Consider the following 14,935-nt stretch of genomic DNA (forward strand, 5'->3'; position numbering starts at 1 on the left):
TATATATATGTACTTATACTTCAGAAAAGGTGGGTTACACTGAATTTGATTTAGGGTCATCAGAGTATAGAGGGCAAGCCTTTCCGGTTTTAAATAGTAAAAATACTTATTTTATTGAAACGTATTTTCTTTTATAACTGAGATGTTTGTCAATTGCAAAGAACCCCCAAATAAAAACATTAAAGCCTTTGGTTTTCATATCATTAAATGTTAAAAAATGCGTATATATTTATCGATATGCTTTTTACTGCAACAAAGCATTTCTGATGTTCCTATACTTTCTATACATATTTCTGAATTTTTCAGGTGAGGATCTGTGGCGCTGGCAATCCATGAATCCCACCGGATTTACCAATGGCACATCGTCTTGATGCAACTGCAGCTACTTCTTTAGAAATCACCTCAAAAACAGATTTTTTTCTCTCTCTCTCTTTACAGATTTTGCCTTTGAATAAAGCTGCAACATGTGTTCTTCTTTATAAACTGTTTCAAGAGATTTTGTACCAGAGGAAGCATAATTATATATAATTGCTCTGCTTATATTTCAGGTATAATAAGGGAAATATTCTTTATAAGTGTACATACTAATGGGAGAATAAACACATTTTCCTACAGACTAAATCAGTTGCACCGTTTCACTTTATTCTTTTCTTCATAAATGAACACATTGCATTTATTTTAAGGTTAAAAGGAGCTCAGTTGATGGCAGAGTCCTAATCACTGGGCTATTCACTTGCTCATTTTAAAAGGGGCGCTGGGGCTTTAAATGGCTCCTTGAACCTTCGGGCACCCAGTTAATAAACACCCACGTCAGCAGAGAGCTCCAGTCGCTCCGACCGGGTTTCGGTCTTTAGGGCTGAGCAGGAAGTGAGTGGCTGTGGACCCTGGAGCAGAGGGGGGGTGAATCTGCGATAAAATGGATATGGTGGGAGATTTAGGGGCGAGCAGGCTCTACCGGGCGCCGGGTGAACCCAGCCACCAGTGAGTATTAACGGCGTTTTTGTAAAGCGGGGTGGGTGAGGAGGGGGGGAGATGAGGAAATGGGGCGTAAGCGGGTCTCTGCGGCGCGTCTCGCCTGAGAAAGAGCCGCTCGATCTGGGCAGCAGGCAAATCCTCCCCCCGCTGCTCGACGCGCTCCGGACCTCCAGCGAGGGGAGGAGGGTGGGATGAGGAGGGGTGGCTTTAAGGAGATATTAAAAAAACAATAAAAAAACAAAAAACGGGTGTTTAAACGCGTCATGTCTCATCAGTGTGTTTATTTATCTGAGCGGCTGTTTTCTCCATTGTGCTGCCGGAGCCTGAAGTGGGCGTCGCTCCAGGACAGCCAGGGCTGCTCCGGTGCGGCGCTGCCCGCTTTTCTCTTGCAGGACTGCAGCGGGGATCGTGTCGTTTTGTAGGTCGAATGGTGCCTCTTTAAAAAAAATACCAGCTTAGTTTAGCTTTGATCTGTTTCCAGAGGAGGAAGGGGGCTGCATAGTATGGCAGGCGGGTGTTTCAGCGTGACTTTATCGGGCGCTGCGGAGCATTTCACGGCCTGCTCATTTACGCAGGAAGCTTTCCAATCAGATTCATCCTGGACTCTAGATCCTGTAATTCAAATGAGGTTGAGAGAAATTTCTTTTTGTTTAAGCTGCAGGTCCAGATAGTCATGGTATAATTTAACAGACGCTTGATGCGTTTCATTCATCAGTGAGAATCTCGCTTTATAAAATTCCCAACCTCTGTGAATCAAGCACACAGAAATGATTATAGGGTTTGTCACCCGAAGCTCACCTTACTAGAGCCGGGCGTAACCCATTAAAAAAAAGGCGTTCTTTGATTGAAGTCTCTCTCGGCCAATCACAGTGCAGCAAATAGTAAAGTGGGCGGAGTGTTCCAGTACAGACAGACTGGCCTGTCCTGCCTATGTTTATTTTTATTTTTTACATAGCCTAAACTCTAATGTTAATATGAAGATGAAGTTTGGGTTATTTGGGAAAACTAAAAGAGGTCATCTTTAGATGTTTCATTGTACTTGACTTGGGATGTTCATTATTTATTTATTTTTATTTTTTATTTTTTTGCAACCACAAAAGATATCTATTTAACCTATTTAGGCAAAATATCTTACAAAATTCCCTTTCCTCCTATAGAAAAAAAATTTAAAAATCAGTCTCTCAAAATTGCACATGGAGAAAAGTGTGCAAAGTTGTGTGTGATGAAATGGACCTTGGATGTATTTTTTATCTGCATTGCAAAAAGGATCTAGAAATAACAAGAAAAAAATCCTAAATAGTATATTTATCCTTAATTTGACTTGGCAAATAAGATTATTTGCGTATTTTTACTCTTAAAATAAGATAATTAGATAATATGCAATTTAAATAGAACAATACAATTGATTTTTCTTATTTTAAAGGTAAATTGTCTTGCTTCATTGACAAATTGAACCGCTTCGCTCCTCAATTCAAGAAAAAAATGCCACTTATTTTAAGAAAAAAAAATGACTTATTTAAATTTCAATTTCTTTGCAGTGTGCTCTCTAAACAAAATCCTATATATTTTATTCATCCATGTAGAACCACCCTGTGTTTAGAAGAAAATGCTGCTATGAGAGGAGAAATCAGGCTGTGTTTGCTGTCAAATAAGCTGACATTATGTTGAGGGAGGCTCAAGTTTCAGGTTACCTGATCACTACATTTAGCTTCACAAAAACAAGGAGGTTTCAAAAAAATTGCGTTGCACCCGGCAGCAGGGGTTTGGGGAAGTAGAGGGACAGACTCACCCAGGGTGCCATTACATGGGTGTATAGCAGAAGTAAAATAATACCGGTAAATGTTGTTTTTAAAAATATATTTGCTGAAAAGTATGCATTGCATATTTAATCAGCCCATTTTAGCCTAATAACCCTAATCAGGATATACAATGTGATTAATCTCCATTAGGATCAAATAATTACTGTAATAAATAGTTGTGTAATTGTGTGTTGAGTGTAATTAAATTTCAGTATAAATTCATATCTTCTTTGAAGAGACTTTTAGGAAAACATTATTAAGAAAAAAATCATGACGATCAAAACAGATGGTAGAAATATTAGGGATAGTTTGAATAGTTTTATTCAGGGCTTAAGAACACTGAACACTGGTTGTTGCTCATTGTAGGAGAATAAAAAGAAAATGGCACATATGCAAATCTACAAATACATGTCCAGATCCCTAACCTGACAGCTCAGATAAAGTGTGCAGTAATCAGGGAAGCCAAAAGTGACTTTTTAGTGGCTGCAAAGATCCACAGGAGAATCTGTGAATAGAACAACTATTATTTGCCCTCCGAATTTTGTCTGGTGTTGATGGAAGATTGGAAAGATAACAGTCACTCTTTAATAAAAGAAGGATTTAGTCATGTTTGCATTTTGCTACAAGCCTTGAGACTCATCAACCCTCTAAAAGAAGGTGCTCAGTCAGACACCTAAATGAACATTGCTGGCCAACATGCAAAACACCTTTCTATAGAGAACAGCTTAACCTACACATAGTAATTCACGGTGGTGGCTGTATCATACTGAGGAAATGTATTTTCTTCAGTAAAGTCAGTGAAACTAGTCAGAGTTGATGAAAATAAAGTAGCTAAATACAGTACAGTTTTATGCAAAATCTGTCAGAAGCCACAAAGAGTTGAGAAATAGAGTTTAAACTTCCAGAACTAAAGGAATAGTTTAGATCAAATCATATAGAAGATTCCAGGAAAGAACAGAGAGAAGGAAAGATGTGAAACTCACTGTTCTGATTGTCTCCGTCTAGTGTGACTAAACATAATCTTTTTTGCAAATAAAATGGGAAAAAGTTTAATCTTTGATGCTGAAATTTATGACAGTGATTTAAATAGTTTGTATTGCTGCCAACATATACCACACAAACATATTTGTGTTTGTGAATGGTGTTAAAAATGAATTGTCCTACTTAGTTTAATTTAATTTAGGGATGCAACTAATCAATATTTATCAAATCTATTTATTATTTTTCCCGATTAACAGATTAATAACAAGGTAGCAAAAGGATCCTTAAAGAAGATTTTTTAATGAAATTAAACCAGGCGAAACTAAAACTTTTCTTCTTAAGTAGTTCTGGATAGAGCATATTGAGAGATAAAAACATTTTTTATATCTTAAATGCAAAATGTTTATATATATTTTTTTACAATTTTGATATAATTACTGCTCTAAGTGGGTGACTCTGTCAGCTTAAGGCATGTTTTGCAGTCTCTATATTCAAGTTAACGATTAATCAATTACTAAATTAGCTGATGATTATTTTAATAATCGATTAATCATTAAACTATCAGATTAGTTGTTTCAGCCCTAATTTCATTCCTATTTAAATAAATGATGCGTTTTTTCATCATGACGACATGTAAACAAGATTAAAAATATCTGATTTCTCAGTAAATTTTGTGCACAAGCTCCCTGTTGTGATGTAAGCATCCAGTTTGTATTTTGTGTTGACAAACAGGGATGCTGCTGTTTTTTTGTCTCCTGCAGGCAACCTCAGAGGTGGTTCAACACGGCCGACATCACAGCATCTCACCAGAACAACCTACTGAAGCAGCTAAACGAGCAGCGCCGCCGGGAGCTTTTCTGTGACTGCAGTGTGCTAGTGGAGGGCCAGCTCTTTAGGGCCCACCGCAATGTCTTGTTCGCCAGCAGTGGCTACTTTCGCATGCTGCTGTCCCAGGGGCCGGACGGGGTGCCAGAAACTGTCAACGCCACCTTCGACGTCTTCAGCCCAGAGATTTTCACCGTCATCCTGGATTTCATCTACTCTGGGCAACTGGACCTCTCCAGTCACAATGTGATTGAGGTCATGTCTGCAGCTAGTTACTTGCAGATGAACAGCGTCATCACCTACTGCAAAAACTTCATCAAGTCCTCTCTGGACATTAGTGTAAAGGATGAAGACAGTGATCGGTGCCACAGCATGTCTGAGACCTGTTCTTTCACGAGTGGAGCAGGAGAAGAGTCAGCAGAGCATCAGCAGCAGGATCCCCGCTCCGTCAGCCCACCGCCTGCGCTCTGGACCCGTGACAACTCCAGATCCCAGTCCAGTTTTATGGGGAAGGATTCAGAGCAGGAAGGTTCAGCCATAAAGACTGACCCAAGTAGTCCTGCTAATGAGCTCACTGCAGAGACAGATGATCTGAATGATCCACAAGACCCGCTTTACACACTACCTGGATTAGAGCGCCGGCGCGGGAAAGGCGGGACCAAAAGGAGAGCATCCAACAGCACTCGTTCAAGCCAGCATGAAGACCTGGATATTCAAGAGGCAAGAACCATGAAGGCTGAAAAGGCAGAGGAGCTTTATGCCACGCTACCTCCAATTGTTGGTGTTATTGGCCACTTCAATAAAGGTGTGTTTCACTGGACACACCCTCATAAAGCTATTGATGAGCAGACTTGAATAAGTTTGAAAAGACAAACGTCTCTGTCTTATCTGATCATCTTTGCAGATTCTAACCCTGTTATGCGCTTTAAATGCCCTTTTTGTACACACACTGTAAAGAGGAAGGCGGACCTGAAACGCCACCTGCGCTGTCATACTGGGGAGAGACCGTATCCGTGTCAGGCCTGCAACAAGCGCTTTACCCGCCTGGAGCATCTACGTAGCCACTTCGAGACGGTAGGTCCTCTCACAGTTGGAAACATTGAGCTTTTTCATGTAGCAGCTTCAAAGATCTACACAGAAAAAGTTAGGAGGAAAAATTTTAAATCAAGCTACATACCGTTCAGTGTAGATTGTTTTTTTTAACCCGTGATGCCATCGCTCAGCTTATTTCAGTATTGCCGGTTCACACATTAAAATCCATTTTAAGAAGACTTCAGTCAGCAGATTGAGCATAATTTTACACTCCTTTATTGCACATCATCTGCATGAGGAGTCTTCCTTAAAACGACCATGTAATGTACATTACATCTCTGCTCAACTAAAGCTAAAAAACCGTGACCTTTTTTTTAGCTAGCAACCTTGGGATACAATGCTCTATTTCTGCAGATTATGGGACATTAAGGTTCGGTACCAGACCTAGAGCTAAGCCATTTTGAAGCAAGCAGTGTGTCCTCAGTGTGGAGCACCAGTGGAACCTTCAACTACTGGTATAAAACTATTGGCTGTGTGAAGACTAAAATTTTTTGGTTACGGCAGTGCTTCTCAATTATTCTCTGTTACGCCCCACCCCTAGCAAGAAGAAAACTATTTGGGCCCCCCACTCCCCACCATGACGATCCATCTCTGCATAACATTGTATCCTTATTAGCATTAACAAAAAAAAGAAAAACATATGGTGCATATATTCAGCACGTTTTGCTGAAAAAACTCTAGCGGCTTATCGCCGTGGTTAGGGTGTTACATATTTAAGTGATGCGCTAATTTATTTGGCTTCATGCTGTCCGCTGCAAGCATTTTTAGACACACCAAACACACCGGTCTTTCCTCTTCTCCAACTGTGTTCACCGTGAAGCCAAGCGCTAAATACGATTCGTCGTATTTCCTTGTCTTAGCTGTCGGGTGACTCTTTTGTCTCATTATCTTTGTCTCTCTCCGCTTGTCTTTTCATCCCTGTTAAAAACTTTTTCATTTTGGGGATTGTTATGTTGAATAACGGAGGCTATAGATAGAACGCAGTCGGAGCTTTCTGTTGACTCAACACTGGCAACCAAGGCAAAGCTGTTGTCTTGTAAGTCGTAAAATGTTGCATTGTCCCAAACGTGATAGAAGTAACAATGAGAGCACCACTTCCACCTACTGTAGTGGATGCGCAATTACACTTTATACTAGTACGGCCAAAAAAAAAAAAAGCCTGTTCCCCAGGGTCACACACGCCCCCCCAGGTATCGCACCACGCCCCGAAGAGGGGGCCCGCCCCACTATTTGAGAAGCACTGGGTTAAGGTAATATACTAAAGGGTGCTGTGGAGTTAGGAAGCTGAGACAGAGCCATTTCTAGCAAGAAAAATGGTTCAAACTTACAAAAATCCCAACACACACACACACACACACACACACACACACACACACACACACACACACACACACACACACACTCCAACCAGGGGAACCAGCCCACTCCCTGCATAAAGAACTTTCTCACACTTGAACATTTGGAGGAAAAACAACTTCAGTTCATCAGGGCCATTCTCTGTTAGGTTAATATATCTTTCACTGGCCAGACGGATCTCCTCAATCAACATTGAAGAAAGCTGTGTAACTCATTCTTATCTCTCATCACCTTCATTTGGAGCCTGTGAGGGTAAGAACAGACATATCTCAAAATTTTTTACTCCGCCAGGCCCTATTTAACAAAAAAGCGGGGGAAATGTGACCCACTGCTAAGAGTGGGCAACCCACTCTCTGTGGGAGCATCTCCTGACCCCACTGTGTCCACCACACACGACATGAAAGTTCCCACCCTGACAACCATGTCCAAATGTTTTCCTGAGATTTATTTCAGGATGTCATGATTTCTAGTGTAACTCTTTATTGGCTGTTAAAGTTTTTGATCTACCAAAAGTATTTTTACTACATATTGAGGATCTTAAAAAGTAATATATAATTATTCTAGTTTTATGCAAAACAAATAAAAAGTAGTAAACTCTGAGGAGCAGCATTTGTTAAAGCCCCTGTCACACCTTGACGATTTAGACAGCGTATGCCTGACGTACGATAAATCTGGCAAAAGTGCTGGCATACGTTGGAGAAGCTATGGGTCGCATTGACGTATGCCAGTGTATGCTCATGTGTGGGCCATATGTTACAGGTAAGTTATATGATCATTGACACACTTTAAGTGTAAGTTTCCCATAAGTCGTGGTGTCTAGCTTATCCAAAACCTATGATTAACCTGTTCATAACTTATCCAGAACGTATCTCCAATGTATAGCAACGCATTTGACGTGTTCTAGATGACTGCTGAACATGTTTCTAACTTCTTGTTCTGTTTAATGGCGTATTGGCAGCATTTTAGTATAAGAGGGGTTCACAGGAGGAAAGCGTCAGTACTCCTCCAGACTTGATTCCCATCATAGGGTGAGCCAGAAGGTGAGTGTGATGGATCCTCCCTGCTTTCACGCCCATGGCCAACAAACTTCCTAGCAGACATGACGCTAAATTTGCTGCAACTGCAAACCTTTCTTTTTGGTGGGCGGTAAACAGCAGTTAGGTTAATACCGCAATCAAATAAATCTCTTTATTCAGGCAGGGCTCCTCCAGGCACATCACTGCCCCCCTCAGGACACTGTCTTGGAACATTTCATTGGCATTACACTGCCGTGCTTAATGCATAAGTTAGGCTGTCGTTGGACATTAGTTCTGGACTCGTTATGAATATGCTATGTATACACCCAAAATTAAAAAAATTCATAGAAAGTTCAGTGTATGCCAGAGTTTTATAAGATTCTGGGACGTCAGGCATACACTGGCTAAATCGTCAAAGTGTGACAGGGGCCTAACAATTACAGTTACTGGGTGGGACATGGCCTTTATGATTTTAATAGCTCTACTCAGTCAGTGTAGATATTTCCCAAGAGTACAAATCAGATCTGATACAGCCCTGAAATGCCCTGATAACTCGCCGCAGAGCTTTGAATTCCTGCACGGCACTATTGCCTAAAAGAGGTGTGACGATCATGGTCTGATTGCCTTCAACATGCGACCTGTAGAAGGTCTTGCCTGTGTGACCTAAGCATATAAGTCATTGGACAATAGAAAATGCTTTTTTTACCTATTCAAGGGAACCACCTATAGAGTTGGTTATTCAGCAGGAGTATTGGTCCTAATGTTTGGTCAAAACAGGCATCCTTCGAGGGATGAATGTTGTATTTGCCACTCAGCTTGACCTGGGGCCTATGTGAGTGGTTTGTGGGGTAGGTCCTTTAAACATCCTTTGCACCTGCCCGAAGAGGAAAGATGTAATTATGCACAGGGTATCAGGCATGTATGAGATGATTTGGACAAGTCTGTTCCTTCACACCGCCTATGTGTGCAATCTCTAGTGCTAAAGCCTATAGGGGCTCACAGAGGCATACATTCAGTTATTTTGAGTATGGAGTCTAAACTTCAGATTAAGCAACATATATCAACCAGGATTATGAAAATGTAAAGTAATTGAAATCTGTTTTAAATATTTTGTGGGTCTTTCTACAGATCCATCAAGCCAGGAAGCTGGTGTGCAGGAAGTGTAAGTGTCAGGTGACAGAGGAGACTGGACATGTGGTGTGTGAGGGTACACGGCGCTACCGCATGTGCACCAACTGTATTCAGGAGGTGGGCTGCGACGACATACCTATGGATGGTCTGCAGACACCCAACGAAGAGCCGGCCTTGTTACTAGGCGTGGATGGTGAGGAGGAGGGGGATGCCAAGAGGAACTGGATGGTGAATGATGAAGATGATCTCGCTGAAGACTCAGGTGCCGACCTTATCATCCAGCAAGTGGATGACAGCGACGAGGAACTGCAGTGAAGGAAGACCAAACTCTGTGCAGATATATTGACAATGTTTTATCTGTTCCTAAAGCCATGAAAAATAACTGGGGCCTGGATATGTAAATACTAGACTGTGCAGGTTTTATTATACTCTGCAGAACATTTTTTTTTTGTAAATGTTGCTTAAGTTATGCACTCTCCAAAGCATGCATGTTAATCTCTATTGTTTTTGGTTTTTGGTGTTGTAATTATAATAGTTCCTGTGAGTATTCTTCATTGGAATGCATGAAAACACACTTTGTCTTTGCAGCCCTTTGGGAAGTTTCCTGGCCATAAAGCTGAAATGGTGATGCAGACAAAATGGCAGCTTTTAGGGGTCTTACTAAAGAATTATGAGTTTAAGACATATTTCATTTGGAGTCTTTGTCTGCCATGTTTTAATTTCATTTTTATGATATGCACTATGGTATAATCCTTTAAGATTTATTTATTTATTACTTTTTATTTCTACTATCTCACACATTAAAGATATTTTTATACACCCGTGTCTGGTTTGTCATAAGTTGCTACTTTCAGTAGTACATCTCTATCAGCTACTCATAATTTACCATTTTTACATGTAGTTTTAATGTTCTAAAACATTTAAAGCTGCTTCTTTTTTTCTGGATATGAAATCATAAAGTATACAAAGAGTCATATCAGCTCATTTAAAAGTAGAACAAATTACTTAAAGAAGGAATGTTGAAAGACAGGTTTCAGAATACAATTAATATGCTAGATTTAAGATGAGAATGGGGGGTTTTTATGAGAAAAGTTGTGTAATCAAAAACCAGAACCACAGTTTTTGGTTCCCAGAGAATTAATTACACAAGACCTAGAATAAATCTATAAGGCTGAATATACACATTTTAGACATGTTTAACCCTTTAAAGGGCAAATTAAGAGTTTTTGATCACTTGCATACCCCTTACAAAGGGATTCCCCATCCTCCTGTCCCCCATCCCTCAGTGAGATCTAGAAGCACAAGATCTATATCCAGCCATTCAGCAAAGATCCTGCTACATGGCTGTACATCTTATTTTGGCATTCGACTAATTAGATGAGCCATTGAGTGATAAATTACCTACTGTAAATTAAGTTAAAAAAAAAAAAAAGTCAAGAAAAAAAGGTCAAAAGCTAATTGAAAAGTTAAAAAGTTAATAAGCCTTGTTAACAATTGTATCTAGGTTTATAAACTAAAAAAATTTAAGTGCCAGTGTCAGCATTAATGCGTCTAAGGTTATGTTGTAACCAAAAAAAGTGTTTCTTTCACTCTCAGAGTGTTTTTCATGAATTTCTTACAGAAGCACATTTGCTTTTTTTCTTAATATATTTGGGCAAGTTGCCGTTTCTGGTTATTACACTGACATTATTTTTTGCCATCAAAATATCCATATTTTTTTAATGTTACAAAGGAAATTGGCTGTTGGCTTGAAATTTAGTTTTTCAAAATATTTCACTGAGTGCCCTGTAAAGGGTTAAGGATTTGGGGAAGATATGATTTTTTTTTTTTTACTTAAACATCTGTACTTTAACAACAGCAAAAAAAGAATAGACTCTTTTGTATATATTTACACATACAGAAGAGGATTAGGGCCACTGAAAAAAAGTTAACTGATTTTTAAATATTATTTCAATTTAATATGGGAAAAGAGTCAGATCTCTGAATTTAATCTCAGAATTCTGACTTTAATCCCAGAATTTTGGATCTTAATGTAGATGGGCACCATAAAGGAAGATAATTCTGAGATTAAAATAAGAATTCTGAGAAAAAAGTCGGAATTCTGTCTTTTTCTCATATTTTACTGAAATAAAATAAAAAATCTGTTATCTTTTTTCATTTTTTTTCAGTGGTCCTAATCTTCTTCCTTATACACAGAAAACTTGACTTCTTAAAACTGTATCTCCAAGCTGCTATTTTTTTTCACTTCCAGGTTTTACCAGTAGGTGTCGCCCGCGCATTCTCCGTTAGAGAAGCGACCAGGAAGTAAGAAGTGCTGCTGTTGCTAGCCAGCTAATGATGGCTGCTGTTGTTGTGAGATTTGTAAACAGATGCACTTTAAGATTAGGAATGGGCCAACAGTATTTAGGGTTCAGCTCCGTGGCAAAGGAGAAAACGGTGAGTTATTTTGTGTTTTATCTTGTCGTAGGTTGAAATGAACGTTTGTATTTAGCGCCACAAAAAAAAAAAAAAATGAGCTAAATGTTTCTGTTAGCTTTCAACTTTAAGCTAATTTTGTTCAGTAAACCTAAAAGAAACTCCACCATTCGGTAGTTTTTCTTTTTACCAGCTGTTGCTTGGTGGTTTTATGTGTGTTTCCTTGTTTTTAGGCTTCCGTTAGAGCTGCTCACTCTCTACCAGGAAAGGTGAAAATCGTGGAGGTGGGCCCGAGAGATGGTCTTCAAAATGAAAAGGTGAATTAATATAACATGATTTATTCAACATCCAGTATAAATAAAACTATGTTATGTAATAATAATTACAATTTGAAATATATTTTTACCCATCAAAGTTTAGGTAAAGCAGGTGCTTTCTGATTGGTTTACTTCTTTCAGGAGCTTAATATAAAGAAACAAATACAGACACATTTATGTATTTTTTGGCTTTAAATATAAATGACAACAAAACAACAACTATGACTTTACACAAGCTGGATCATTAGGATTTCCTTAAAATCTTTGTTTAATTACATACATACATAGTCTGTCTATTCTGAGCTTTAGTGGGCACCTCTGTCAGTTTTTTTTTTCATATTTGATGTTTCATATGTATTACAATCTGAAAAACTCACACGAAGAGAAAAGACAATTAAAAGAAATTTATTGTTACAATTACTTTAGTCTTTGGTGCTCAGACCTCAGCAGGAAACACAGTGCTGAATTTTGATAGATATGCATGAACAGGAGTAAAGAATAGGGACGTTTCCCCCCCCAGGCCTGAAACTGGTGGTGGAGTGGAGATGGATGCAGTTGGTCAGTCTGTAGACTGCTGGTTAGTGAGACGGTCTCCTGAGCTTTATGGGGAGATCCAGTGGATTGTGTGAGCTGATGCTAGAGCTTCACTCAGGGACCTGGAAGATGGAAGTCCAGTTTGGATAACACAGGTTGAGAGAACCTTTCCATGATGAGCAAGCATAACGCGACAGTGGAGAGGAAAAACTCCCTGTTGGGAAGAAACCTCTAGCAGATCCAGACTCAACATGGCGGTCTTCTGCCGGACCGGTTGAGTCCTAGGGGAATGAAACTCAGATAAAGTTTTAGCTATGATGGTGGAGGAGGGGCTGGAGGTGGGTTGAAACGGGGTCATCTGAATTAAGTCACACAGAGCATCCACCGCCTGCGCACAGGAGCAGACAAGTTAAGGATTGGAAGCCTTTTAAGATGAACTTTGGATGCTGATTGGCTTTCATGGAAGTTTGGTTCAAACCTGATTGGCTGTGTCGTAGGTGGATGTAGGAGAGCAATCAGTTTCCTCAGGCTCCATTTAGTTTTATAAAAAAGTAGTGCAATCCTACCACGGTTATGACTTATGTCTCAGATTTTGTTTTACAAATACGTACAGGTTATTTTTATTGTTTCTGTCTTTATGTTTTTATTTTCTGTATTTAAAGTATAAAATCTGACCTTTTGACTTAACAAACTTTGTTTCAATGAAACCACATAGGATTTTATTTCTAACAACATTCTATCCATTTGAGAAAACATCTGAAATCTAGAAAAGTAATTTTTTCTTAAAATAAGGGCATTTTTTTCTTGAATTGAGGAGGTAAGTGAGATACTTTGCCAGTGGAACAAGACAATTTACATTTAAAATAAAAAAAAACGATTTAATTGTCTTATTGCAAGTGTATATTATCTAATTACCGTATTTTTTAAAAGTAAAAATCCTAATTCCGTTGTCAAATCATCTTTTATACCTCCTCAAATTAAGGGTAAATACACTTATTTAAGACATTTTGACTTATTTCTACATCGTTTTTTGCGGTGTAGTCAGCATTATTTATCCACTATTTGTCATTTACTTGTTTTGTTGTTTTTTTCTCTCAGACCATCGTTCCAACAGAGGCAAAAATTCATTTAATTAACATGTTGACTGAATCTGGACTCCCAGTCATTGAGGCGACCAGCTTTGTGTCTCCTAAATGGGTTCCTCAGGTACGTGTGTTGTGATACGCTGTGCTTTGAAACTGTAGATCGTAGGAATTATTTGGGCTTCGTTTCTTAAATGTTAACTGGCGTTTCTTTTTTTTTCTTTTTTTTGTTCATAAGATGGCAGATCAGGTGGAAGTGATGAACGGTATCAGTAAGAAACCAGGAGTGTCCTATCCAGTTCTCACCCCCAACCTGAAAGGTTTCCAAGCTGCTGTGAGTGCTCCACATTCTTGTAGTTCCTCCTCTGCCTTAAAATATGTTACTATTGTTGAAGCTTAAATGCTGCAAGTGGGGGTTCAAAATTTTGTTTTTTTTGTGCTCTTCCGTTGTAGCTAAAGGCAGGAGCTTCAGAGGTAGCCATATTTGGTGCTGCGTCTGAACTGTTTAGTAAGAAGAACATAAACTGCTCTGTGGAAGAGAGTTTACAACGCTTCGAGGAGGTCATGAAGGCAGCGAAGGAAGCTGCTGTGCCAGTTCGAGGGTATGACTCACAGCCTCCTCTTCACTCTCCTCCAGTAACCTTTAAATAATTTGGACCCGTTCTTAAACTCTTTCATCCATTTTTTTTTGTCATTACAGTTATGTCTCGTGTGTTGTTGGATGTCCGTATGAAGGACATGTGGCACCTGAAAAAGTTGCACATGTAAGTCCTGGATTATAACATAAAATTATTTTAGTCAATAAGTAATTCATCATTGTTTGCAAAACAATCAGATGCAGAGCATTTAGGATGTTTGTTTTTCCTGTCCTGCAGGTAGCCAAGCGCTTGTACTCAATGGGTTGTTACGAGATCTCTTTGGGTGACACTATTGGAGTGGGGACTCCTGGAAGTATGACTAAAATGTTAGAAGCTGTAACCAAAGAGGTGCCAGTCAGTGCTTTGGCTGTGCACTGCCACGACACTTATGGCCAGGCGCTGGCTAACATCCTCATTGCCTTACAGGTCAGGTTAAGTTCATGTGTCTGAAAATGCAAAGAGAGTTTTTATAAAAGTGACTGCAGAGTTAACTGTGGGGTAATTCTGTGTTTTTTTTTCAGATGGGGATCAGCGTGGTGGACTCTTCGGTAGCTGGACTTGGTGGCTGTCCATACGCTCAGGGGGCCTCTGGAAATGTAGCTACTGAGGATGTTGTTTATATGCTGCATGGACTTGGGATTCAAACCGTGAGAAACCAATTTCTAAATATACTGTGTATTTTCTTTGGAGTTGATTAATAGGGGACAACTAAAACTGCTTTTGTTTTTGTTTTGTTATTTTCTAAGGCTTATATCAATCATATTCACATCTTTT

General features: G+C 39.3%; 3 protein-coding genes across 5 annotated transcripts in view; all 3 read left to right on the forward strand.

The window, feature by feature from the left end:
- Positions 1-621, forward strand: part of gale (UDP-galactose-4-epimerase) — a 6,321-nt gene extending 5,700 nt beyond the window's left edge. For all 3 annotated transcript variants that reach the window (XM_015396468.1, XM_015396476.1, XM_015396483.1), the window contains exon 11: positions 307-621. In XM_015396468.1, coding sequence (XP_015251954.1) covers positions 307-371 — 65 coding nt within the window. In that variant the 3' untranslated portion in view covers positions 372-621. The remainder of the gene's footprint in view (positions 1-306) is intronic.
- A 216-nt stretch (positions 622-837) lies between these two features.
- Positions 838-9,976, forward strand: zbtb8a (zinc finger and BTB domain containing 8A). Its single transcript, XM_015396235.1, has 4 exons — positions 838-981; positions 4,517-5,385; positions 5,485-5,654; positions 9,173-9,976. The coding sequence occupies exons 1-4, from the start codon at positions 917-919 to the stop codon at positions 9,488-9,490; spliced, it is 1,422 nt and encodes a 473-aa protein (XP_015251721.1). The 5' UTR covers positions 838-916; the 3' UTR covers positions 9,491-9,976.
- A 1,496-nt stretch (positions 9,977-11,472) lies between these two features.
- The window catches only part of hmgcl (3-hydroxymethyl-3-methylglutaryl-CoA lyase), a 6,503-nt gene continuing 3,040 nt past the window's right edge, over positions 11,473-14,935 (forward strand). Inside the window, exons 1-8 of the mRNA XM_015396850.1 lie at positions 11,473-11,611; positions 11,824-11,907; positions 13,540-13,647; positions 13,762-13,857; positions 13,977-14,125; positions 14,224-14,287; positions 14,399-14,587; positions 14,683-14,808. Of these exons, the coding sequence (XP_015252336.1) occupies positions 11,510-11,611; positions 11,824-11,907; positions 13,540-13,647; positions 13,762-13,857; positions 13,977-14,125; positions 14,224-14,287; positions 14,399-14,587; positions 14,683-14,808 (918 nt within the window). The 5' untranslated portion in view covers positions 11,473-11,509. The remainder of the gene's footprint in view (positions 11,612-11,823; positions 11,908-13,539; positions 13,648-13,761; positions 13,858-13,976; positions 14,126-14,223; positions 14,288-14,398; positions 14,588-14,682; positions 14,809-14,935) is intronic.

The sequence above is a fragment of the Cyprinodon variegatus genome, unplaced genomic scaffold (assembly GCF_000732505.1).
Source record: "Cyprinodon variegatus isolate N-32 unplaced genomic scaffold, C_variegatus-1.0 Scaffold27, whole genome shotgun sequence".
NCBI classification, from domain to species: Eukaryota; Metazoa; Chordata; class Actinopteri; order Cyprinodontiformes; family Cyprinodontidae; genus Cyprinodon; species Cyprinodon variegatus.